The sequence below is a fragment of the Phacochoerus africanus genome, chromosome 5, assembly GCF_016906955.1.
Source record: "Phacochoerus africanus isolate WHEZ1 chromosome 5, ROS_Pafr_v1, whole genome shotgun sequence".
Lineage (NCBI taxonomy): Eukaryota > Metazoa > Chordata > Mammalia > Artiodactyla > Suidae > Phacochoerus > Phacochoerus africanus.
The window spans coordinates 119,298,766-119,323,218 of NC_062548.1; the positions used below are offsets into that span (position 1 = coordinate 119,298,766).

Genomic DNA, 24,453 nt, shown 5'->3' on the forward strand with positions numbered 1-24,453 from the left:
TGCAGCCTTATGGTTCCTAGTCAGATTCATTTCCACTATGCCACAATGGGAACTCCCCTCTTTTCTCTTTTTTATCTGCAGTTTCCAATTTGGTGTATGGGCTGGGAACAAAACCATAAGCTTTACTCATTCAGTACAATGTTTATTAAATTACTATGTACCAGGCACTGTGGTAGATATAGGAAAACAGGTTAATTCTGTTCTCAGGGAGTTTGTGTCTAGAAGTAGGAGATAGACCTTCTTTCCTTTATAGATTAAATAAAGTGTGTAGACAAATACAGATGATGTAAAGAGCGTTTAAACAGCAAGGGGGACTTCTGGGGTCAAAGTCTTAATAGAGCAAATGAACAAAGAAGAGAGGATAATCACTAACTGGAAGGACCTGAGGGATATGAGCATGACTAGCTTAATTTTGCTTGGGTATTTGGCATGGAAGGTGGGTTTTTGTGGAGCATTCCTTGATGAGATCAAAGATAGAGTTTATCTGCAGTGAAACCAGGATTCCAGAGGATACTATGTAATAGACTTGGTAGGAAAACAGCCCAAGAAGGGAAGTCAGTGCATAGGAAGTACACAGAAACAACATAAGAGAAGGCAGTGTTGTTAGCATCCTCCCAGCTCTCTATTGTAGACTCTAGGTGATCACTTTTCAGCCCTTATGCAAAAGCCCCTTGAGATTTTTTTCCATCTGATTATTATAGTCAACTATCCTTTTTTTATATTATAGTATAATTTATTAATGACATGGGCAACTGGATCAGTCTTCCATTCTTATTTAGTCCATGAGTTTGAACCTTTCAATAGCATAGCCTAAGACTAGATTAACCTTAACTCCACATGAATGTTCAGTGAACATTGAAAATGGTGCTGAAGTTTAAGAAACTGTAATTTGGTATTATATGTCAGCTTTTAATTCTTTAAATATTTAATGTCTTTGTGTGTGTGTGTATGTGTGTAGGTTAAATGTATCTTTAGAATACAATACGAAGAGGTCTTATATATTCAAAGGCCTATTGAAGAAGACAGAAGAAAATTTTTCCAAGAACTGATTCTCAATCAGGCCTCAATGGCTCCACCAAGAAGGAAACACACTGGTAAAGTTCCTAAAGCCTTTAGGAAATTGGGGGGTTGGAGTTAAGAAATACCCTTTGTTGGAGTCTTATTTTTAGTAAAACATCTCTTTGTGGGAATGAAGACAGTTTTTCAGGTTCTGTTTGACTTTAGATGGACACAAGTGGAAGTGGCCATTGTGTTTACATGACCTGAGAAGATTGGGAAGTACAGCCTCATTGTTAAAGCTTTACTAGTGAGTGACTGTAACGAAGTAGTTTCCTTATCACCGCAGTCTAGATGCTGGGGTGGATTTCACATTCTCAGAACGTCAATAAAGTCTTCAGTTCTGCTCTATCTCAGTTTCTTTAAGTACTGAGGATTTGAACTATCAGATTGTGAACAGTGGGTGCCGTGCTGATTGCTTTCTGAGCCACTACTGGTGCCAAGAACTGGTTAGAACATTTGCCTTTTCTGGTTTATTTATTGATTCATTTTTCAAATATTTTTTGTGCTTCATGGCTTTCTTTTAAACATTAGACTTTTCTTGAGTTTGGGCCCATAGCATTAAGAGGGGCTTCAAAATTTGTCAGATTTGACTTAAATAAGGACTGTGTTCTAATTCATTCACAAGAGTTTCTTTTCCTAGTTTTAATGGTTCATAAAAGATAAGATCCCCTTGCTTATTAATCTTTCAGCCTCTTCTAGATAGAAAATAGCAGTCCTGTTTGTTAAAAAAATTTAAACCCCTATATCCTTGCTCTGTTTGTTTCTCATAGCTGTTCTTATAGGATATTGAATACATTTTTCACCTTTGCCAACTTCTTGCTTTTTTCTTATTCGTTCTGTTTCTTTTTCAATGGTTATATTATCCAATACTTTTAATGATTTTATTTGTCCTTTATTCCCTCCTTTCCACATTTTCTCAGTGTTTTTAAGATGAACACCTATCAAACAGCTTTTAGTTGTGCGGTCCCCTCCCCCCCAGCCCCGCCCCAGAAACCTTGGGAAATTCAACATGGAAGTTATACCTTCTGATTATTGATTGTTGCCTTCTGCTAATCTAAATAACAGCATTTAAAATATTACATTATTTAAATATTTCATTTAAAATATTTCATTCTTAAATGAATTTTAATAAGGTATCTTGCATGCTCCTAGACATATTTTAGTCCTATAGATCTGAATTTTCATGTTAAGGACTAACATAATTCTTTTTCTTTTTGAGTTTCTTCTGTTGACTTTCATTTTTCATCTTAGGGGCTATTTAGAAATCAGCAAGAATACTTAGAATTTTAATCCCGAGCTTCAGTGTGATACCAGGAAAATCTTTTAAGGAATTAGAGAACATTGTGCTTAGGCAAGTTAATTTACCTTCTAAGAAGATTTTTTGTTTGTTTTGCAGTAGATGGTGAATACCACCATGCATTTTATAATGACACCCAAGATTGGTTCTTCCATCTTTTCTATGTCTTTGGGATTCTTTTTTTTAGTTACTTTTTGTTGTTGTTGTTGCTCTGTTCAGGTGCCATTCATGATTCCTACTATACTTTATCCTGTTGTATTAAGAAAATAAGGGTAGGAGATATGTCTAAAATCAGAAGTCTTTTGGGAGTGGGAAGGATCAAAGACTTATTACTTGCCCATTTAACTTTCATGCATTTAAGGTAACCTCATTTCAATGAGCAGTTTTTAAACAGATTGGCTAATGCAAGTCAGTACACAAGATCTTCACCTGAAGATAATTTTATTAATTTGAAATATTGCTCTTAAGTTGTATGTAAATAATATCTCAAAATCATATTATTTAAAATCATATCATTTGACCTTTAAAGGAGTCCTGTTGTAAGTTATTTTGTAAAGTAAAGCTATTCCCTAATTACTTATGGTTTCCATTGAAATTTTTACTTGCTGGATGTGCATGGTTCACATTTATTTGAAATTCTCCTTTTCATAAAAGAGCATTTTAAGAGGATGCCAGAAAAGTAATTGAGGTCCTCATCCTGCTGTGTTGGAATCTTAACATCTTCTTCTGTTTTCTTTAGGTCTTTGTGCTATGGAAGTGCTTCCACTTGCACTACCTTCTCCACCTCGTCAATTATCAGAATCAGAAAAAATTCGGATGGAGGACCAGGAGGAAAATACTTTAAGAGAGTTGCGGTTGTTTCTCAGGGATGTTACCAAGAGGCTGGCCACAGATAAACGCTTTAACATCTTCAGCAAACCGGTGGATATTGAAGAGGTCTTGTTTCAGTAGTGTGCAAACAGTGAAGTTGAACTGGCTAAAAGAAAAAAAAAATATTGACATCTTTTTTTGGAAGGAAAAAAAGCAAAGGCATGGATGAATATTACCCCTAGCCTGTAAAATTTTAATCCATGTGATTGATAACTACCAATGTCATCAGCAAACATCTGGTGACTTTTAGATGAAATTAGTGACAATTTGTACATGTCCTCTTAATTAGTATTGATCTTTGTGATCTCATACTCTTCAGTTTAAGAAGAGGATTAAAAGTGACTAGAGTGAAATGTCCATACTAGACTATTTTTATTCCAGGATAAATCCTACTTTCAAAAAGAATATTGGTGTTAACTACTCAATACCAATTAATATTGGTATTTCTCAAATTATGTATACTTTGCAAAAGAGGTGGGCAAGAAACCTGAAGTTTGTCTTTCATATTTTGGAAATGCCTGTGACTAATATGCTTTAGGAAGTTAAGCACATCCTGTGCAGCTAAAGTTATTTTTCTCTTCAAGGATTTTCTCTGCTCCCAGTGGAAAATTTCTCACTTTCGATATGTATTGTTTTGTGTCCTTGTGGGAGCATGGTTTGTGATGATGAGAAAAGAAATTTTCCATTTGGAATCTACTATAATACTGCAGAATAAGTTTTATTTTTTTATCCTGGGATAATATAGTGTGTGGATGAACACAATGCAGTCTTTACTGGCCTTCTTCTTATAGTTCAGACTCCATGTTTGAACAGCTTTGGTGTTTTTTTAAGTTCTAATTTTTTCCTTTTTTTAAAATTTTGAATTATGAAATGATTCAAAGTTTAATGTTGTGTCTTCATTGTGAAATCTGTACTCTTAGATCTGAGCAGATTCCTTTGGAACCATTACCTCATCTCTGCCTGTGAGCTGACATTAGGTTTTTCCCCCTTGGAAAACTGAAAAATATCTATCTCCTCCCCCTTCCCCACTTTGGGGAATAAAGAGATTACCTATAATTTTATATGTGTATTTACCCACAATACATAGTTTTAGCCATTTGATCCTTTCAACAACCTCATAAGGTCATAATGATGTTGCAGCTGAAGAAACTGAGGCGCATTGGCAAGTGACACAGCCAAGACTCAAACTGTTTCTTAAAATTTGAAGCCTGCAGGAGCTCCCATCGTGGCGCAGTGGAAGTGAATTCAGCTAGGAACCATGAGGTTTCGGGTTCCATCCCTGGCCTCGCTCAGTGGGTTAAGGATCTGGCATTGATGTGAGCTGTGGTGTAGGTCACAGATGTGGCTTGGATCTGGTGTTGCTGTGGCTGTGGCGTAGGCCGGCAGCTATAGCTCTGATTAGACCCCTAGCCTGGGAACCTCCATATACTGCAGGTGCGGCCCTAAAAAGCAAAAAAGAAGGCTGGATTCTTTACATTACATCACAACTACGTGACATCTTTTTCCACTGGAATGGCAGGATTTTCTTATCTGCTTTCCAAACTAGTACAGTTTATTTTATATTTGTGAAGTGTTTTTTCCTCAGAGTGTTTTCAGAAAATCTTAAAACTTTCATCTTACTTTAAAAATTGTTGTAAATGTTTTTATTTCACATTGGGTATGGCAACTCTGACACTTAATTGATAAGGGCTTGTCCCCTAATCAGTCTCCCATGCTGGGAATGAACCAGTCTTGTTTTTGTCCAGGAGGACTTTTTCTTTCTAAGCAGGAGAGATGATCAGATTTCAGATGCTATCTGTGACAGACTAAAAGTTTTATAAATGGCAGTAAGTCAGTGGAAGAGGATAGGAAATGTTGGTCAGATAGAACTTTTTTTTTTTTTTTTAATGGCCACACTTGCGGCATATGAAAATTCCTAGGCTAGGGGTCGAAAAGGAGCCACACCTGGGGCCCATGCAACAGCCACAACCACAGCCATACTGATCCAAGCTGCATCTGAGACCTGTGCTGCAGCTTGTGGCCACACAGATCCTTAATCCCCTGAGCAAGGCCAGGGCTTGAACCTGCGTCCTCATGAACACTGTTGGGTTCTTAACCCACTGAGCCACAATGGGAATTCCAGCATTTCTAAGACTTATGTTATATCAGACCTAATTACTTGATTTAAGATTTGCATTGGGATAGACAATACAGGCATACATACCTTGGAGATAATTGTGGGTTCCATTCTAGACCACTTCAGTAAAGTGAATATTGCAATAAAGCGAGTCACATGGATTCTTTTGTTCCCTAGTATATGTAAAGGTCATGTTTACACTATACTATAGTTTTTATAGTATCATTATGTCTAAATAAAAATGTACATACCTTAATTAAAAAATACTTTATTGCTAAGGGAGTTCCCGTCGTGGCTCAGTGGTTAACGAATCTGACTAGGAACCATGAGGTTGCAGGTTCGATCCCTGGCCTTGCTCAGTGGGTTAAGGATGTGGTGTTGCCGTGAGCTGTGGTGTAGGTTACAGACACAGCTCGGATCCTGCGTTGCTGTGGCTCTGGTGTAGGCCAGTGGCTACAGCTCTGATTCGACCCCTAGCCTGGGAACCTCCATATGCCGCAGGAGCGGCCCAAGAAATGGCAAAAAACCCAACAACAACAACAACAACAACAACAAAAACCCAAAAAAAAGCTTTATTGCTAAAAAATGCTGACAACACAGGGTTGCCGCAAATCTTCAATTTATAAAAAATTCAACATTTACAAAGCATAATAAAGGGAAGTGTAAAATGAGGTATGCCTGCAGATATGTAGGTTGGAAGAGTTTTCTTTCCTATTGGTCAAATAATATAAAACATATAATTTATTGGGCAGTCAGGACTTAATATCTCCTATTTTGGGTTTTCTCCCAGAAAATCAGCACATTGAGAAAAATGTATTTTTTGGTTGTAGATTTGTTTATATTTCGGGACAAGGCCAGCAAATCCTTTTACTAGTCATGAAAACAATATTTAGTTTTGTTAATTTGACTTAAAATGTTTGTAATGACTCCAAAGGAGCAGAAAATGCTTTCCATGAAACAGTTCATTCTGGAAAATTGCAAAAGAAAAAAATTTGTTTTGCTTAGAGATTTTAAACAGATTTACCAGAGAACCTCTCTAATAGTAAGAAAAAAAAAAACTAGGTTTCTTTTTATTTTCCTTAAAAAATTTTTTTTGTGAGGTAACATTTATTGATGTTTATTAGGTATTATCCATACATTCTCTTCTCAGTTATGTCCAAAAGATTAACAAAAAAAAGCTGACACAGTTGGTTTCATATTTGAAGATTAGAAGCTTTTCAGAGTTGATTTAGATATGACTTGAACTGAAGCTTTTCATGGAAAGTATGATAGTAATTTTAGTAGCATAAATTGCTCTATAATTTTGTCCTTATCTGTAATTATTTCCTAGATATCTAGATTTAACTTTAAAATAACTATAGTTTTATTCCATATTTTTATGAGTAGATCATATGAAATTCCAGAAGTATTTTCATTAAAATATCCTCTTTGTTCTAGGTTTCAGATTATCTTGAAGTAATCAAGGAACCAATGGATTTATCAACAGTCATAACTAAAATTGACAAGCATAATTACCTGACTGCCAAGGATTTCCTGAAAGATATTGACCTCATATGTAGCAATGCTTTAGAGTATAATCCAGATAAGGACCCGGGAGGTAAGGATGAACTGGGCAAAGGTGACTTTGGTCATCGGTTAGAAGGTAAAGTGTGAATAAAGTGTGCTTGTGTCTTAGGTAGATAGTCTAAATGACCTATTACTGCATGCAGAAACTTCTTGATGAGAAGCTGATGCCACACTTAAATATTGAATTTCAGTATTTATTTATTATATTATTGAATAATATACTTAAACTAGAGGATTTTATTATTCTGAGTATTATGTTCAGGATTTAGTTTCTTGATTTAACTTTCAGTTTTTATATATAGATTATTTTGTTTAGGTAGGATGGAAAACTGAATAACTGAGAATTTAAAATTTATTTAGTCAGTGTTACTAAATAAATAATTGGTAAACAGTGGGAATTTTAAGTTTGGGAACTCAGTATAGGATAAATTTACTTATCAAAGGGCCCCTTTAGGTAGACATTATCTTTTCTATAGATTGTAGGTATTTTAATATAATTTTATTATTTTACTCAAATCCTACCTGTACTCAAAACTGTAGTCCCAACTCTTTTAGTGCCCTCAAGAGAAGATCTCCAGGAACAATCTGTAGTTAAACAAGGTGAATTTATTGATACATTGTAAGGAGGGAGAATGTATACAATGGGAGCTATATATGATTTGAGCTTGTGTTAAGTGATTTGGGGGAGGATTTAAGGAAGAAGGATTTTGCAGTCGATTAGATGCTCTTTGGGAGTGAGAGTAGTTTTGGGACTAGGTATTTTAAGAACCTGGAAGGTGGCGCTCCCTTACAGGTTAAAGATCCCACCTTGTCACTGCAGTGCCTGGGTTGCTGCTGAGGCGTGGGTTCAGTCCCTGGCCTGAAAAAACTTCTGCATGCTGCAGTCATGACTGACCCACCCCCTCAAAAAAAAAAACAAAAAGAAGAAAAAGAAGATTGAGGCTTTCCCTAAAACTCTCCTCTTGGAGTTCTGTTGCAGCTCAGTGGGTTAAGAACCCAACCTAGGAGTTCCTGTCGTGGCGCAGTGGTTAACGAATCCGACTAGGAACCATGAGGTTGCGGGTTCGGTCCCTGCCCTTGCTCAGTGGGTTAACGATCCGGCGTTGCCGTGAGCTGTGGTGTAGGTTGCAGACGCGACTCGGATCCCGCGTTGCTGTGGCTCTGGCATAGGCCGGTGGCTACAGCTCCGATTCGACCCCTAGCCTGGGAACCTCCATATGCTGCGGGAGCGGCCCAAGAAATAGCAACAACAACAAAAAAAGACAAAAAAAAAAAAAAAGAACCCAACCTAGGTGTCCATGAGGATGCAGGTTTGATACCTGGCCCTGCTCAGTGGGTTTAGGATGTAGCATTGCTACATGCTGTGGCATAGGTCACAGATGTGGTTTGATCCGGTATTGCTGTGGCTGTGGCATAGGCCAGCAGCTGTAGCTCCAATTTGACCCCTAGCCTGGGAACTTTCATATGCCATAGATGTGGCCTTAAGAAAATAAAATAAAGTAAAATAAAATAAAATAAATTAAAGAACATGCAAGGCAAGAAGAGTAGAGGAAGGCAAAAGCTGTGATTGGTAAAGCAGCAGCAGCACTCATTTATCTAGGATAGGATTATGTTTGGTTATTTTTGTGGTTAGGGCAATGTTCATACTTTTGTCTTTATTCAGACATGATTATGGAGTGGTCTTGTTTTTATCATGATCCAACATGGTCACAGAGTGGTGTTTGGTAAAACTGTTTGTATTTACCATGAGTATACCAAGGCTTGGCTGATAGTGCCAGGCCAGTTCCCAGCCCACAGGGGTCATTGTTTTTTTCCTCACTCTATTGAGAATTCTGTTTCTTCAACGGATGATAGATAAGTGAGATGATTTTTATTTTTATTTTTTTGTTTTATTATTATTTTTTTTGTCTTTTTGCCCTTTCTAGGGCCGCTCCCTCGGCATATGGAGGTTCCCAGTCCAGGGGTCCAATCGGAGCTGTAGCCACCGGCCGGCCTTCGCCAGAGCCATAGCAACGTGGGATTCAAGCCGCATCTGCAACCCACACCACAGCCCAAGGAAACACTGGATCCCCAACTCACTGAGCAAGGCCAGGGATCGAACCCTCAACCTCATGGTCCCTAGTTGGATTCGTCAACCACTGAGCCACAAAAGGAACTCCGAGATGCCTTTTATCTTTAAAAAATTCATTTAAACTTCCAGTTATCCAATTTATGGGCACTGGTTCTCAGCCTGTTAGAATGACTTGGATTTCTCATTTCTACATGAAATTAAGTATAATCTAAATTTATAGACAACAGTAAATCACATATTTTAATTCTAGGTTAAGAGGCAGAATGAGATTTTATATAGCTGCCCTTGGTATCCAGTAGTTTTAAAACTTTGTATTAGGACATTTATCTCTTGCAGTTTTTGTTGTTTCTGTAGTTTTCTTTTTGACTTTTTATTAACATGTCATGTAGAAAAACTTACGAGGATAAAAATGAAAAATGAAGAAAATGGAAATGACCTATAATCCTCTACCTAGTGTTTTCTCTCTTTCTCCCTCTCACTCACAAATGTATTATAAATGTAATATGTATATATGCATTATATTTTTACTAAAATGAAAATATAACTTCTGTAAACTTTGTTCCATTCATGAAAGATTTTGTGAAAAGCTTATGAGTTAAGGTATTTCTACCACATAATTTTAATCATATGGATGTATTATATATTATAATAGCTAATATACTATCATTGGACATAATAGATTTTTTTAGTTTTTTCATGTATTGTAACACCAAATATAGCATAAATTATATGTATATCCTTAATCATTTCCTTAAGATAACTTCCTTAAAATGAAATTTCTAGGTCAAAGAATGTATGATCTCTTCAAGGCTTTTAATCTGTGTTGTTAGATTTTCTCACAATTTTGAAAAATCTTCTTGAATTTTTTCACAATTTAAAAAATCTTTTCTAGCAACTTCAGGTCCACTTGTGGTGTAGCAATTTTGTGTGAATGAGAGAATCTCCTTTTCAGTGTAGATGGCATCTGCAACAGGGCCAGAATTTGTTTCGTAAAGAATGGGCTGGATGTCAGCCTCATGTGATTCTCTTGCTGGGCTCTTGGTGAGGATACAGCTGCACAAGTGTCTCTGTAGTGGTCTTGAGCAGTGTGTGAGAGTACTTGAGTGTCTACACTCTCATCCTGTTAGTTTTTCAAGACACAGAGGTTACTGAAACTGTCCAGTAGGTAATGAGAGAGCCTGGGCGTTGGATTGCACCTAGGCTTTAGTCCCAGTTTTATTTCCTAGTTCTTTAACTTGATCAGGTTAAATTCTCTAAATTTTAGTTTCCTTATCTGCAAATAGGGATAATTACAGTATTCTTCTCACTGAAGTGGTTGTAAGGATTAGATGAGAAAATATATTAGGTTAAGCCATATGTTTAGGTTAAGCTTTTAGCATGGTGCCTGAGATGTGTTTAAGTGTTCCATAAAGGCCGGTTGTCCATATTTTTATTCTTGTCATTATTATTTAAATTGTGCTTTAATTTTTCATAAATTGCTTCCATAGTGGATACCTGCATAATTGATTTAGAATGACCCTTTATATTTTGTGTTTATTATGTTCTCTGGACCACATTTAAAATTTAAGCCTATTTTGGGACAAATCTAGGGACTGATAGTGAAAAATGAATTTGAGTGATTAGAGAAATCCAATAGAAAAGATCAATCCAGATTTATTTTCTCCTGTGTAACTTAATTATTACCACATTGAAATAATAATACTTTTAAGAAAGAAGCAATGATTTCTGAGGCATAACAACCTTTTACTATAGAATGCAGTTATATAATCAAAGAGTATAGCTCTATCTCACAGAGTTGACATGGTACACTTGTTTGTAACTTTATTCCTTCACTGTTGTTTTGGATGCAAAAAGTATATGATTCAAAAGCATGATTTTGGCTCTGTTTAGATTTTTTTCCTATCTTTAGTCAAGAGGCCTGTTTTTTTCCTCTGCAACAGAACTACTTGTTATGTATTAGAAAAACAACCTCAGGGTCTGTTGTGTAGCAAGTGGAAATTACATGAATGTTGTATTACTTTTACAAGCTCCCGTGAGTATTTGAAAGCTTACAATGTGCTGTTTTGCAGAATACTTTGCTGTTTGGGGAAAAAAACCTAGCATACATGTAGAAGACAAGAGCCAACATTTTGGGAGCTATACACAGTGCCTAAGTGTTTACCCAGATTCTCTCTTGAGAATAATGTGGACAGAAATGAAGTATTTGCTAGCCAGAGAATTTTAACGTGTAGGTTCTAAATGTGACCAGTGTCAGATATTTGACCCTAGTCAGTATTTTATAAATATGTGATATATTTTGTGTTTACCTGTCCTGCATTCTTTGTCTTAAACTACATTCCTCCTCTGGCCTTCAAGTGCCTTCACATAAATACCATCATTTAGCTGATTTTGATGAAATTTCAGCTCTAACTTACTCTCTCAAAATCTTTTATTTTGTACCAGTTGCTTAGAATAAAGCTCACAGATCACTCCAGTTTTTGGAGCCCTCTATGGGCTATGTACATTTCAGTCAGCTGCGTATTTTCTGTTAGTATTTATGAGTACCATGTGCTAGTTACTGAACTGAGTGCTTAGAATACAAAGCACTGTGACCATGTGCTAGTTACTAGAGCTGAGTGCTTAGAATACAAAGCACTGTGACAGTCTTTGCCTCTTGAGATAGAGGTATTGAGATCAGTAATGCATTTTGAATAATTACTATGTGGCAGACATTTGCTATATGTTAATAGTATTAGTTTACTAGAACATCCTTAACAAATACCACAGACTTGGTGGCTTCAACAACATAAATTGATTTTTTCCCACAGTTCTGGAGGATATAAGTCTAAAACTAAGGTGTTGGCAGGGCTAAAGTCCCTTTCTTTTGCTTTCAGATGGCTCCTTTCTTGCCATATCCTCATGTGGTCTTTTCTCTGTGTCCATGCACCCCTGGTGTGTCTATGTGAGTCCATATTTTCTTTCTTTGTAAGGATACAAGTCAGATTTGACTAGGGCCTACTCTTATGACCTTCTTTTAATTGATTATCTCTTTAAAGTCTCTATTCCAAATACAGTCACACCTGAGATCCTAGGGGTTCTAGTCTCAGCATATGAATTTGGAGGGGGGAACACAGTTCAACTCATCACAGACATCTCTGCAGAGATAAGTAAGCCACAGTTCCTAGTATCTAGAAACTCACCGTTTTATAGGAATGACAAATTCTAATTATTAGTAATTATAATAGACTATTAAGATATAGAGATAACATAGAAAAGGCAGTTTTGGATTTTGTCTTGAGGCAGCAGCAGATTAAAGTCTGTATTAGATAAATATGTACAGTGTGTGCAGAGCACAGAGGAGAAGAGACTACCTGGAGATGAACAAGATTAAAAAGGGCATTCACTTGAGGCTGAGAAAAGTAGTATCCAAAGGCATTAAAAAAGAGAATATGGCTGGAAAATAGAGTGTCTGTGGAGGATTGGTGGGAAATTCATTCACTTCCCTACTCAATGAATCTCCATTTACTGAGTATCCATTTATGAAATGTTCTGTATGTAGAAATTGCTTTCAGTGCTGGAGATATATAGCTCTGGCCTGAGAGATGCCTAAAGCCTTCTTAGTGGGGAGTCATGCAATAAATAAATGTCATAGTAAGTTCCCTATCTTCTTTTGATCCTGTGTTAAGACTTCATAGTTAATTCTCTAGATGATAAGGAGCTGCAGGATTGTTTTGAGGCAGGAAGTGATATGATTTGATTTGCGTTTGTCGTATTACAGACAGTATAGATTTTGGGGTAGAGATCAAGGGAATGATGAAGTGAGGGTTGGAAATCAATTAAGATTCACTTGCAAAGGCAGCATAGATCTAACATAGGGAGCATAGTGACCAACCAATTATATATGACTGATAGAAATCTAGAATGACTTCTGAGTTTTAGGTCTGAGTGTTAGCAATCTGAGAAGTAAACTGGTGAAAGAACAGGTTTATAGGCAGGGTGTTCAGTTTAATTTTGGATGTGCATCCGGATAAAATAGAGACATTGTATAGTAGGTGGGTTCAGAGATTAGAAGTTTGAGTAAGAGATCTGGTTGGAGTCATCAGTGTATGGGGTGAATGAGATCACATAGGCAGTATGTAGAATGAAAAGAGGGGAGCTAGTGGGTCCCCTTCTCAATTTTTTAAGATATTTCTTTATTATTATTATTTTTTAATAGTTATTTCCCCAATACAATTTTTTTCTACTGTACAGCATGGTGACGTGGTTACACATACATGTACACATTCTATTTTCTCACATTATCATGCTCCATCATAAGTGACTAGACATGGTTCCTAGTGCTACACAGCAGGATCTCAATTTAAGTCTCATTCTTACTGTAGGTACTTAAGTACCCTTGTTAAATGTTTTACCTCTATTGGGAGTGTGTACATTCTTTCTAAATCAGTAATCAGTTTTATTAAGATGTAAGTTATATCCAAGAAAACTTTTTAAAGTACATTATTATTATTATTATTATTTTTTGTCGTCTTTTTGCTATTTCTTGGGCCTCTCCCTCAGCATATGGAGGTTCCCAGGCTAGGGGTCCAATCGGAGCTATAGCCACCGGCCTACACCAGAGCCACAGCAACGCGGTATCCGAGCTGCGTCTGCAACCTACACCACAGCTCACGGCAATGCCGGATCGTTAACCCACTGAGCAAGGGCAGGGACCGAACCCGCAACCTCATGGTTCCTAGTCGGATTCGTTAACCACTGCGCCACGACGGGAACTCCGGAACAGTTCTTAATAAACGTGGCTAGTTAGTAAATTTTAATTAGTTGCCCTCTGGGGTTCCCGTTGTGGCTCAGTGGTTAACGAATCTGACTAGGAACCATGAGGTTGCGACAGTCACAGCAACATAAGATCTGAGCTACATCTGTGACCTACACCACAGCTGATGGCAATGTGGGATCCTTTAACCCACTGAGCAAGGCCAGGGATTGAACCTGCATCTTCATAGATACTAGTCAGGATCATTACCGCTGAGCCACATCTCGAACTCCTAATAGCCATTACTTTTTATTGAAGGTAAAGCTAGATGGTAATATCTTTATTTTTATAGACATAAGGAGATTGGTGCTCAGAGAGGTTATGTAATTTTGTGCACAGACCCCCAAATATATGGCACAGTGAGTTGAGTGAATTGAGATCTGTTTTAACTTTAAAGCCAGTGTGTGTGGGTTTTTTTTTTTTTGTCTTTTTGTTTTTTGTGTGTGCTTATATTACTTTTAAATTTCATGGGTTTGGAGAATCTTAAGATTTAAAAGTATGAGACAAAGTAAAAGAACTGGTAAATATATAGCTATTATTCATGTACAATTTTAAAGCAAGGATTTTAAGTCTGGTGACTATGAGAGGGTCTCTGAACAACTACATCCAAAACTATGCACGTGTACTTCTCCACTTTCATCACATGCTTATAAGGATCCAAGATGACTCCCCCATCCCTCAAAAAAAAACACAGAGATCCAAGATTTGGACATCTCTTTTTTTTTTTTTTTGGTCTTTTTTTTTTTGCTATTTCTTGGGCCGCTTCCACGGCATATGGAGATTCCCAGGCTAGGGGTCCAATCGGAGCTGTAGCCACCGGCCTACGCCAGAGCCACAGCAACGCGGGATCCGAGCCGCGTCTGCAACCTACACCACAGCTCATGGCAACGCCGGATCGTTAACCCACTGAGCAAGGGCAGGGACGGAACCTGCAACCTCATGGTTCCTAGTCGGATTCGTTAACCACTGCGCCACGACGGGAACTCCTGGACATCTCTTCTAATTTGAATATTCTCTAAGCTTATAGTTCTAAGCTATGTATAAACTTAGACACTGTTCTAAACTAAAAATGATTAAAAAGAATTGTAGGGAGTTCCCGTCATGGCGCAGTGGTTAATGAATCCAACTAGGAACCATGAGGTTGCGGGTTCGATCCCTGGCCTTGCTCAGTGGGTTAAGGATCCTGTGTTGCTGTGGCTCTGGCGTAGGCCGGTGGCTACAGCTCTGATTCGACCCCTAGCCTGGGAACCTCCATATGCCGCGGGAGCGGCCCTAGAAATAGCAAAAAGACCAAAAAAAAAAAAATGTAATAACAGGCATATGTAAAAAGCATTGTTCCCTCTACAAATGCCGATGCTCTTTAGAATAAATTCCATGTCCTTCAGATCAGTGGGAAATTTTCATGTAATTCTTTTTTCATTAATTAATTAATTTTGCCCCCTTTAATTGGGAATGGAATGTAGATGGGAAGCATGTGTTTAAAAAAGCAAAAAGATCACAGAGTTATTGCAGAGTGATGGATACCTGGCTTTATTTTTATTTTTATTTTTTTTTTTAGGGCCACACCCACAGCATATGGAGGTTCCCAGGCTAGGGGTTGAATCAGAGCTGCTGGCCTACACCACAGCCACAGCAGTGTGGGGTCCTGAGCTGTATCTGCGACCTACACCACAGCTCACGGCAACGCCGAATCCTTAACCAACTGAGTGAGGCCAGGGATCAAAACTTGCATCCACGTGGATACTAGTAGGGTTGGTTACTGCTGAGCCATGGCAGGAACTCCAACCTGATTTTATATCTAATCTTACCTCCTTTTTAGCTTTTTTCAAACTGAAATGGAAAGCCAGTGGCAGAAAGTTGTGGTATTGCATGGGCTGCAAGTATTGTCAGCTTAAGGCATAGCTACTCAAATGTGTTCACTGTAGTTTTTTGTTTGTAGCAGTTAAAATTTAAAGCAACTTTAAACTTTTGACAGTAGTTCATTTTTTTAAATGGCTGAATAGTATTTTATATATATATATATATATATAAAAAACATCCTCCTTATCCATTCATCTGTTGATGGGCACTTATGTTGCTTCTGTATCTTGGCTATTGTAAATGCTGCTGTGTACACTGGAGTGCATCTATCTTTTCAAAAAAGTATTTCCTTTATAAGGAACCCATTTTAAATATAGAGCTACGAATAAATAATAGCAAAGCATGAAAAAGATATATAAGCTAGATAAGACTAGTACACAGAAAATCGGTAAAGATATAGAGGACTTGAACAACCCGATCCATCAACTTGACCTAAGTGATATTAGTAGCAGCATATATACACATTCTTTTAAAATGCACCAGAATGTTTACCAAAATAGATCATATATTGGGCCATAAAATAAGTTTTCATTAAATATAAAAGGATTCAGGAGTTCCAGCTATGGCACAGTGAGTTAAGGATCTGGCATTGTCTCTGCAGCAGCTCGGGTTGCCACAGCTGCAGCTCAGATTTAATCCCCGGCCCATAACTTCCATATGCAATGGGTGCTGGCAATATATATATACCTATATGTACATATATATACACCTATATGTACACACACACACACACATATATATATAGAGAGAGAGATTGATTCAAGTTATACAGAGTGTGTTCTCTGACCACAATAGAATTAAATTAGAAATCAATTACAAAAGATTGTCTGGAAAAAAATATTTGGAAACAAAATACTGTGCTTCTGATAACTACTTGAATCAAGGAAGATATCAAAAGAGAAGTTTAAAAGTTTTGAAAATGAATAAAATGAAAATATAAAAATTTGTGAGATGCAGCTAATACATTACTTAGGGGAAAATTTATAGCTAGCAATAAATACTTACATTAGAAAAGAAGCAATGTTTCAGATCACTGACATCAGGTCCCAGCTTGAGAAACTAGGAAACAAAGCAGATGAAACACAGAGTAAGCAAAAGAAAGAAAATAATAAGGATATGAGCAGGTCAATAAAATAGAAAACAGGAAAAATAATTGCGAAAACCAATGAAACCAAAAGTTGGTTCTTTTAGAAGATAAGTAAATCTTATCTTTAAGATCAGGATAACAAAAGTCACAAATTACCGTTAACAAGAATGAAGGAGGTAACATTGCATATTCTGCAGATATTAATAGAACAATAAAGGAACATCATTTGACAATTTAGGTAATCTGGGCAAATTTGTTTAAAAACAAAATAAGCTTATAAAAGAAGAAATGTATAATGTGAATACATTTAAATTTCTTTCTTTTCTTTCTTTCTTTTTTTTTTTAGGGCTGCACCTGTGGCATATGGAGGTTCCCAGGCCAGGGGTCAAATTGGAGGTGCAGCTGCCGGCCTACACCACAGCCACAGCAGTGCAGGATCCAAGCCACATCTGTGACCTACACCACAGTTCACGGCAATGCTGGATCCTTAACCCACTGAGCAAGGCTGTGGATCGAACCTGTGTCCTCATGGATGATAGATTCGTTTCTGCTGAGCCACGATGGGAACTCTAGTAAATTTCAATTTATACTTAAAAATGTTCCCATTAAAAAACTTCAGGTCTAGATAGATTCACTGGTTAATTTATTGAATATTGAAAGGAGAAATAATACTAATTCAATACCAACTTTTCCAGAAAATTGGAAACTTATAAGGTTAATATTGCTCTGAAAAAGATATTCCAAGAAAAAAAAAAGGCCAAATAAACTATTAGATCAGTATCCCTCATGAACATAAAATTTTGGCAATTATATCTAATATATTAAAAACACAATATCTTGTAATCAAGTAGGATTTATTCCAGGAATGCAAGATTGGTTTAAAATTTGAAAATTGATCCATACTAATTCTTAGTATTAAGAGACTAAGAAATGATTTTCTTAGTCACTGCACCAGAGCATTTGACAGATCCGGTATGCATTCCTGATTACAAAGTGTAAGCCAGCTAGGAGTGGAGTGGACCATCCTCAGTCTGATTAAGAACATCTACAAAAAGCTACAGTTCACATCATGCTTAGTGACAGAAGACAAATGCTTCCCCTTAAGATCAACAACATGGTGAAGATGTCCACTTTTACCACTTCTATCCAACATTATACTGAGGGTCCTGGCATGTGCAGTAAAGTAAGAAAAAGACATGAAAGGCATCCAGTTTGGAAAGGAAGAAGTAAAACTGTCTTTGTTTTGTAGGCAACATGATGTTTACATAGAAAATCTGAATTTACAAACACTATTGAGAACAAGTGAGTTTAATGAGGTTGCAGAATACAAAGTCAATATACAAAACTCAGTTGTATTTATAGAAATGCAATACTAGCCCCAGACAATGTCCAAGACCCAGAACCATCCCTAATGTCAACCAACATGTGAATGGATAAACAAATTGTTATATCCAATAGTGCAATGTTACTTAGCAATAGAAAGGAATGAAGCATTGATGGAAACAATAGCAATAGGTATTTTAATTACTTTTTATAAATTAATTTTTAAATTGAAGTGTAGTTGCTGTACAGTGTTACATGAAACAGTTATTAATGTCAGTTATACTGAGTGAAAGAATCCAAACCAAAAATGAATATATTCTTTATAATTCCATTTATATATATATTTATAATGTGTTAGCGTTATATATATACTATGTAATAATTCTAGAAAATACAAAGTAATCTGTAGTACCAGTAGACAGATCTGGTTCCCTGGGAATGGAGGGTTGTGGAAAGGGTAAAGGGAGGGGTAACAGAGGGGCACAGGAAGCTTTTGCTGATGGTCAGTATGTTTATTATCTTGAATATAGTGATAATGTTATGGATGTATATAGTAATTTAAGTAATAATTGCAGATTATACATGGCGGGGGTTTTTTTGGTCATAAATTGTTGAGATCTATATTCATTTGCCTACATGTTACTTCCACTTGGATATTTTTTTAGTCACATTAAAACTATTTCAAATAATACACATCTCTAACTTCTTTTTCCTCTTTCCTATTTTCTAGGGTTTTTTTTTTTGTATTTTTATAAGTGGTACTTCTTCCATTTTTCGTACGGGAAGCTAGGGAATCATCCCTGATATTTATCTCATTTCACCTCCAAGTTGTGTCATTGAGAGCATTTTCAAATCTGTAATCTTTTCCTTCACCACCACTGCCATTACCCTGATTCAATTCGGTCGTTCTCACTTAAAAAAAGAGCCTTCTGATTATGCTCTGTGGTTTTATTCCTGATCTCCTTAATTCAGTCTCCAGATAACATACAGAAGAGATCTTTTGAAGATGTTCCTTTAAGTCACGTTACTTCGCGGCTCAGATCTTTAAGACTTTTTTTTTTGTCTTTTTTTTTTTTTGCTATTTCTTGGGCCGCTCCCGAGGCATATGGAGGTTCCCAGGCTAGGGGTTGAATCGGAGCTGTAGCCAACGGCCTACACCAGAGCCACAGCAACGCGGGATCCGAGCTGCGTCTGCAACTTACACCACAGCTCTCGGCAACGCCGGATCGTTAACCCACTGAGCAAGGGCAGGGACCGAACCCGCAACCTCATGGTTCCTAGTCGGATTCGTTAACCACTGCGCCGCGACGGGAACTCCCTCTTTAAGACTTTTCATTGCTCTCTAGGATAAATCTAAAATCCTTTCAATACGGTCAGATTCCTGTTTTCTTCTTGTTTATTGTATTGTAGCCACACAGACTACCTTTCAGTTTCTTCAAGTCTCTAAGAACTTTTTACTCGAGAACTTTCTCACATGGTATTTTTGAACCCGCACTGTTTTTTTCCCCTTTTCAGCTGCTGTCCCAAGGCATGCTTCAAGTCTCAGCTTACATGCCACTAAATCAGAGAGGTCTCTCCTGACTTGCCTGTTTGAAATTGATATCCATGCCAGTGTCCTGTAGCTTTTCATCACAGCTATTACTGTTTCTTGGTGGGGGTGGGGTGAGGGAGGGATGGGAGGGGGTGTTTATATGTGTGTATGAGTTTATTTGGTTAATACCTCTTTCCTATATGAGTCTGACAACCTCATTGAAAGTGGAGACTTTCTGTTCTGTTCGTTGCTGTATAGCTGTCACCTGACTAAGTTCCTGGTTCTATCGACAATGTTTATTAAATAAATGTTTAGAGAAAATATATTAGAAGGAAATGTACCAGTGCGTTGCCTTTTGAGTGCTGCTTGTTTGTTTTTGCACGATTTCCTCAATGAACTCTTAAACTTTCCAATAAGAAGAGTTATAAATAAAATACATCTTTAAATCCTTTCTTTACTAGAGATGAAAAAGCAGATGTTATTATGCAACTAGGATTCTAGTTCTAAATACTGTTATAAATTAAGTGACCTTGATGTATTTACTTGACTTTTAATATCTTGCAGTTGCACAGCTGTAGGGAACACTGTTTATGTTGTATTGTTAATGAATGTGCACTTTGCTATTAACATAAAGCAGAGACCCTTCTTTTAGTACCAATTTTAGATATAGTTTATTTATTTAGAACAGAGTATGCACTTCTCTTGTAGATCTACCTACAATTTATATATCACCTTACATTCTTAGAGTATCTGTTGTATTTGTTTCCGTCAGTTTTTCAATAGATCACCCTTACTTTGCATATATTATATTCTTTAGCACAGTTTTTACGAATTTTTTCTTATGGGGAAAATGGTGTAAGTTCTTCTGAACTCTCATTATCTGTCTATGGCAGCTCTGATGCTGGGCACATATATGATGAATATCCTCTAAATCTTTTAAAAATTGTTATTGAAAAGTTAGACACTTCTATTTTCTTTTTTTCTTTTTTCTTTTTTTGGTCTTTTTGCCTTTTCTAGGGCCATTCCTGCAGCATATGGAGGTTCCAAGGCTAGGGGTTGAATCGGAGCTGTGCTGCTGGCCTACACCAGAGCCACAGCAACGTGGGATCCAAGCCGCGTCTGCGACCTACACCGCAGCTCTCGGCAACGCCAGATCCTTAACCCACTGAGCAAGGCCAGGGATCAAACCCGCAACCTCATGGTTCCTAGTCAGATTTGTTAACCACTGAGCCACGACGGGAACTCCCAGACACTTCTATTTTCAAAAAATATAAAATAAAGCTTTATATCTTTGAAGTAACGTTATCACAGAATATTGGGTAGAGTTCCCTGTGCTATACAGCAGGTCCCCATTGACCATCCATTCCATATACAGTAGTGTGCATATGCAGTCCCAAACCCCCAGTCTATCCCTCTCCCCGACTCTCCCCCTTTGGTTACCGTAAGCTTGTTTTCAAAGTCTGTGAGTGTTTCTGTTTGGAAATACTTTTTACTTTTTTGTTTTGTTTTTTGTCTTTTTGCCATTTCTTGGGCCACTCGTGTGGCATATGGAGGTCCCAGGCCTAGGGGTCGAATCGGAGCTGTAGCCACTGGCCACAGCCACAGCCACAGCAACGCGGGATCTGAGCTGCGTCTGCAACCTACACCACAGCTCACAGCAACGCCGGATTGTTAACCCACTGAGCAAGGCCAGGGATCAAACCCGCAACCTCATGGTTCCTAGTTGGATTCATTAACCACTGAGCCACGATGGGAACTCCTGGAAATACTTTCAAATAAATGTTTTTGTTCTTTTACTTTTCTTTTTAAGATGCTCTTTGTTAATGTTATTTCATTTGTATGTATAATAAATGTGTACCAACTTTTTTAACAGATAAAATAATTCGGCACAGGGCTTGTACTCTGAAGGACACTGCACATGCCATCATTGCAGCTGAATTGGATCCAGAATTTAATAAACTCTGTGAAGAAATTAAGGAAGCAAGAATAAAAAGAGGTAAGTTATGAACTTGCTACAGGTACCAAAAGGTCATTGAATATCATTGAGTGACATTTCATTAGACTTGCTGGTATTATGAAAATGTATTTTGAGGCACAGCCTTTACTTTTTTTTTTTGGCCACGCCCATGGCATATGGAAGTTCCTGGGCCAGGGATTGAACCTCCACCACAGCAGTGATCCGAGCTGTTGCAGGGACAATGCCAGATCCTTAACCTGCCATGACACAAGGGAACTTCCAGCCTTTACCTAATTTCTAATATTAAAATATGTTATGTAAATTCTCAAAGATAATTAAAAATTTTGCTTTCTCTGACAGTTTTAGTGCGATAGTGCAAATTATAGAGATAAGGTGCCTCTTAGTGAAATTTCTTTTTAGGAATATATCTTTGTTAATTTTTGATCTCTATTCTTAAAGAATTTGTGTAGGCTTCGTATTTAAAGAGGGTTTATTTTCATCAGTTTATATCCAATACTGGTACTTAAAATTTTTTTGAGGAATACTTTTTTTTTAAACTATTGAAATTTATGTGTAATTTTGTTAATATAAAAACAGAATTAGTAAATGTAGTTTGTTCATTCAATGTATAATCCTGTCCTTGAGGAATTCACACTTTGGTAGGAGAGGGAGAAGTGTCAAATTAAGTACAAGGTGGTATATGCATTTATTGAAGCATGTTTGTAACACAAAGGAGAGACCTCCTGGTAGGAAACTCAGCAATTTGGATCAGAGTTTGGGGAGTGCGTACAGGAGTGTTGTCTCTAGCGGAGTAGAGGAAGGGAAGGAGGAGATATTGCAAGCATAGCACACAGTGTATAAAAGCCCAGAGACATGAAATAATGTGTTATATTAGATGAATTGCAAACCATTTGGTCTTGCTAAAGATGTACAGAATGGTGAGAAATAGAGCTCAAGAGGTGAGCTGAGTTCAACCTTAAAGTTACGGAGTCATATCGCAGGAGTTCCCTTTGTGGCTTGGTGGTTAACGAGCCCGACTAGTATCCATGAAGACAAGGGTTCAATCCCTGGCCTTGCCCAGTGGGTTAAGGATCTGGTGTTGCTGTGTGGTGTAGGCCTGCAGCTGCTGCTCCAATTGGACCCTAGCCTGGGAACCTCCATATGCTGTGGGTGTGGCCCTAAAAAGACAAAGAAAAAGTTATGGAGTCGTTTTTCTTCTACTTCTTTAGAGAGGCCTTCACTGATCATCTAATCTAATATAGGCTCTGGTCACCATAGCACTTGGCATTTTATTGTTGTCTCTCTCTCTTTATTTACAATGTCAGTGCTGTGAATGTCTTATTCATAGCTCTGCTGCAGTCCCAAGAACTATTGCTGGTATGCAATAGGCTTTCTATAAACATTTGAATGAATCAGTGCCATGCTAAGAAGCTTGGACTTTATCTTGTACGTCAGTGTTTTTCAAATATGTGGGGCTACTACATCAGCTTAAAACTAGTGAATTAGATTCTCTGAGAGAATAAGGCCAAGAAATTTGCACTTTAACAAACTATTTAAGTGCTTTTTATGTACACTAAAGTTTGAGAACAATTGTCATAGTCAGTAGGAGCCATTGAAGTATTTTAAGCAGTAGCATGGATTGGTAAATTGCTTCGACACCAGGAAATAGCAAGATCTCAACGTGGCAGGGTAGGAAGAGGAGAGGCCAGTTAAAAAGCTGTTGGAGCTAGCTTTGAAAACATTTTGGCAAATTTCTGAAAAGTTAAGCATAACATTTACCGTACAACCCAGTGATTCTACTCCTAGAGATCCACCCAAGAGAAATGAAAACATACGTCCATATAAAGACTTGTAGATGAATGTTTATAGCAGCATTATTCACGTCAGCTAAAAACTGAAAACAACCCAGATATCCACCAACCGATAAATGAGTGAGCAGAACAGGGTGTATTGTGCAATGGCGTTCTGCTCAGTTATAAAAAGGAACGAGGTTCTGATACATGGTACAGCATAGATGAATTTCAGAGACATTATGCTAAGTGAAAGAAGCCAGTCACCAAAAGACCGCATATTGCATGATTCCATTTATATGAAATGCTCCCGAAAGGCAAGTCTGTAGAGTAGAAAAGTAGATTAGTAATTGCCTGGAACAGTTAACCTAAAAATTGAATTGCTGGAGTTCCCGTCGTGGCGCAGTGGTTAACGAATCCGACTAGGAACCATGAGGTTGCGGGTTCGGTCCCTGCCCTTGCTCAGTGGGTTAATGATCCGGGGTTGCCGTGAGCTGTGGTGTAGGTTGCAGACGCGGCTCGGATCCCGTGTTGCTGTGGCTCTGGCGTAGGCCGGTGGCTACAGCTCCGATTCAACCCCTAGCCTGGGAACCTCCATATGCCGCGGGAGCGGCCCAAGAAATAGCAACAAACAACAACAACAACAACAACAAAAAGACAAAAGACAAAAAAATAATTGAATTGCTGTGGTGATTGCACAGCTCTGTAAATTTACAAAAAAAATCCTTTAATTGTATACTTAAAATGAGTGATTTTTATGTTATGTAAATTGTACCTCAGTAAAGCTGTTTGGAGGAAAAAAGGTGTTGGAAGAAAAAAAGTTTTAATTAGAGAAGTGGGAATGAGGGTAGGATTAATATAAAAGAGATACAGCAGGGGTGGAAGACATTGTGAAGGAAAGAAAGAGTCAAAATTGGCTGCCATATATACTTGGTTGAATGGCTTAGTAGATGCTAATACCACCAGTAGAGAGAGGGGATATTTAAGAACAGATTTTGTGTGTGTGAAAAGATAAACTAGTTATCTGTAATTTGACCTTTCTTTAGGATATCCTGTTGGCAATATCAAGTAGGCAATTGATATGGACCAGAATCTCAAGAGATTTTTGGACTGAAGATGTAATTTGAGATTAAT

At 37.5% G+C, this 24,453-nt stretch overlaps 1 protein-coding gene across 3 annotated transcripts in view; it reads left to right on the forward strand.

Moving 5' to 3' along the window:
* ATAD2B (ATPase family AAA domain containing 2B) overlaps positions 1-24,453 on the forward strand; it is a 121,642-nt gene that overhangs the window by 84,681 nt on the left and 12,508 nt on the right. For 2 of the 3 annotated variants that reach the window (XM_047782555.1, XM_047782557.1), the window contains exons 20-23: positions 959-1,094; positions 3,096-3,292; positions 6,780-6,939; positions 21,446-21,568. In XM_047782555.1, coding sequence (XP_047638511.1) covers positions 959-1,094; positions 3,096-3,292; positions 6,780-6,939; positions 21,446-21,568 — 616 coding nt within the window. The remainder of the gene's footprint in view (positions 1-958; positions 1,095-3,095; positions 3,293-6,779; positions 6,940-21,445; positions 21,569-24,453) is intronic. The other variant, XM_047782556.1, reaches the window with a different exon arrangement.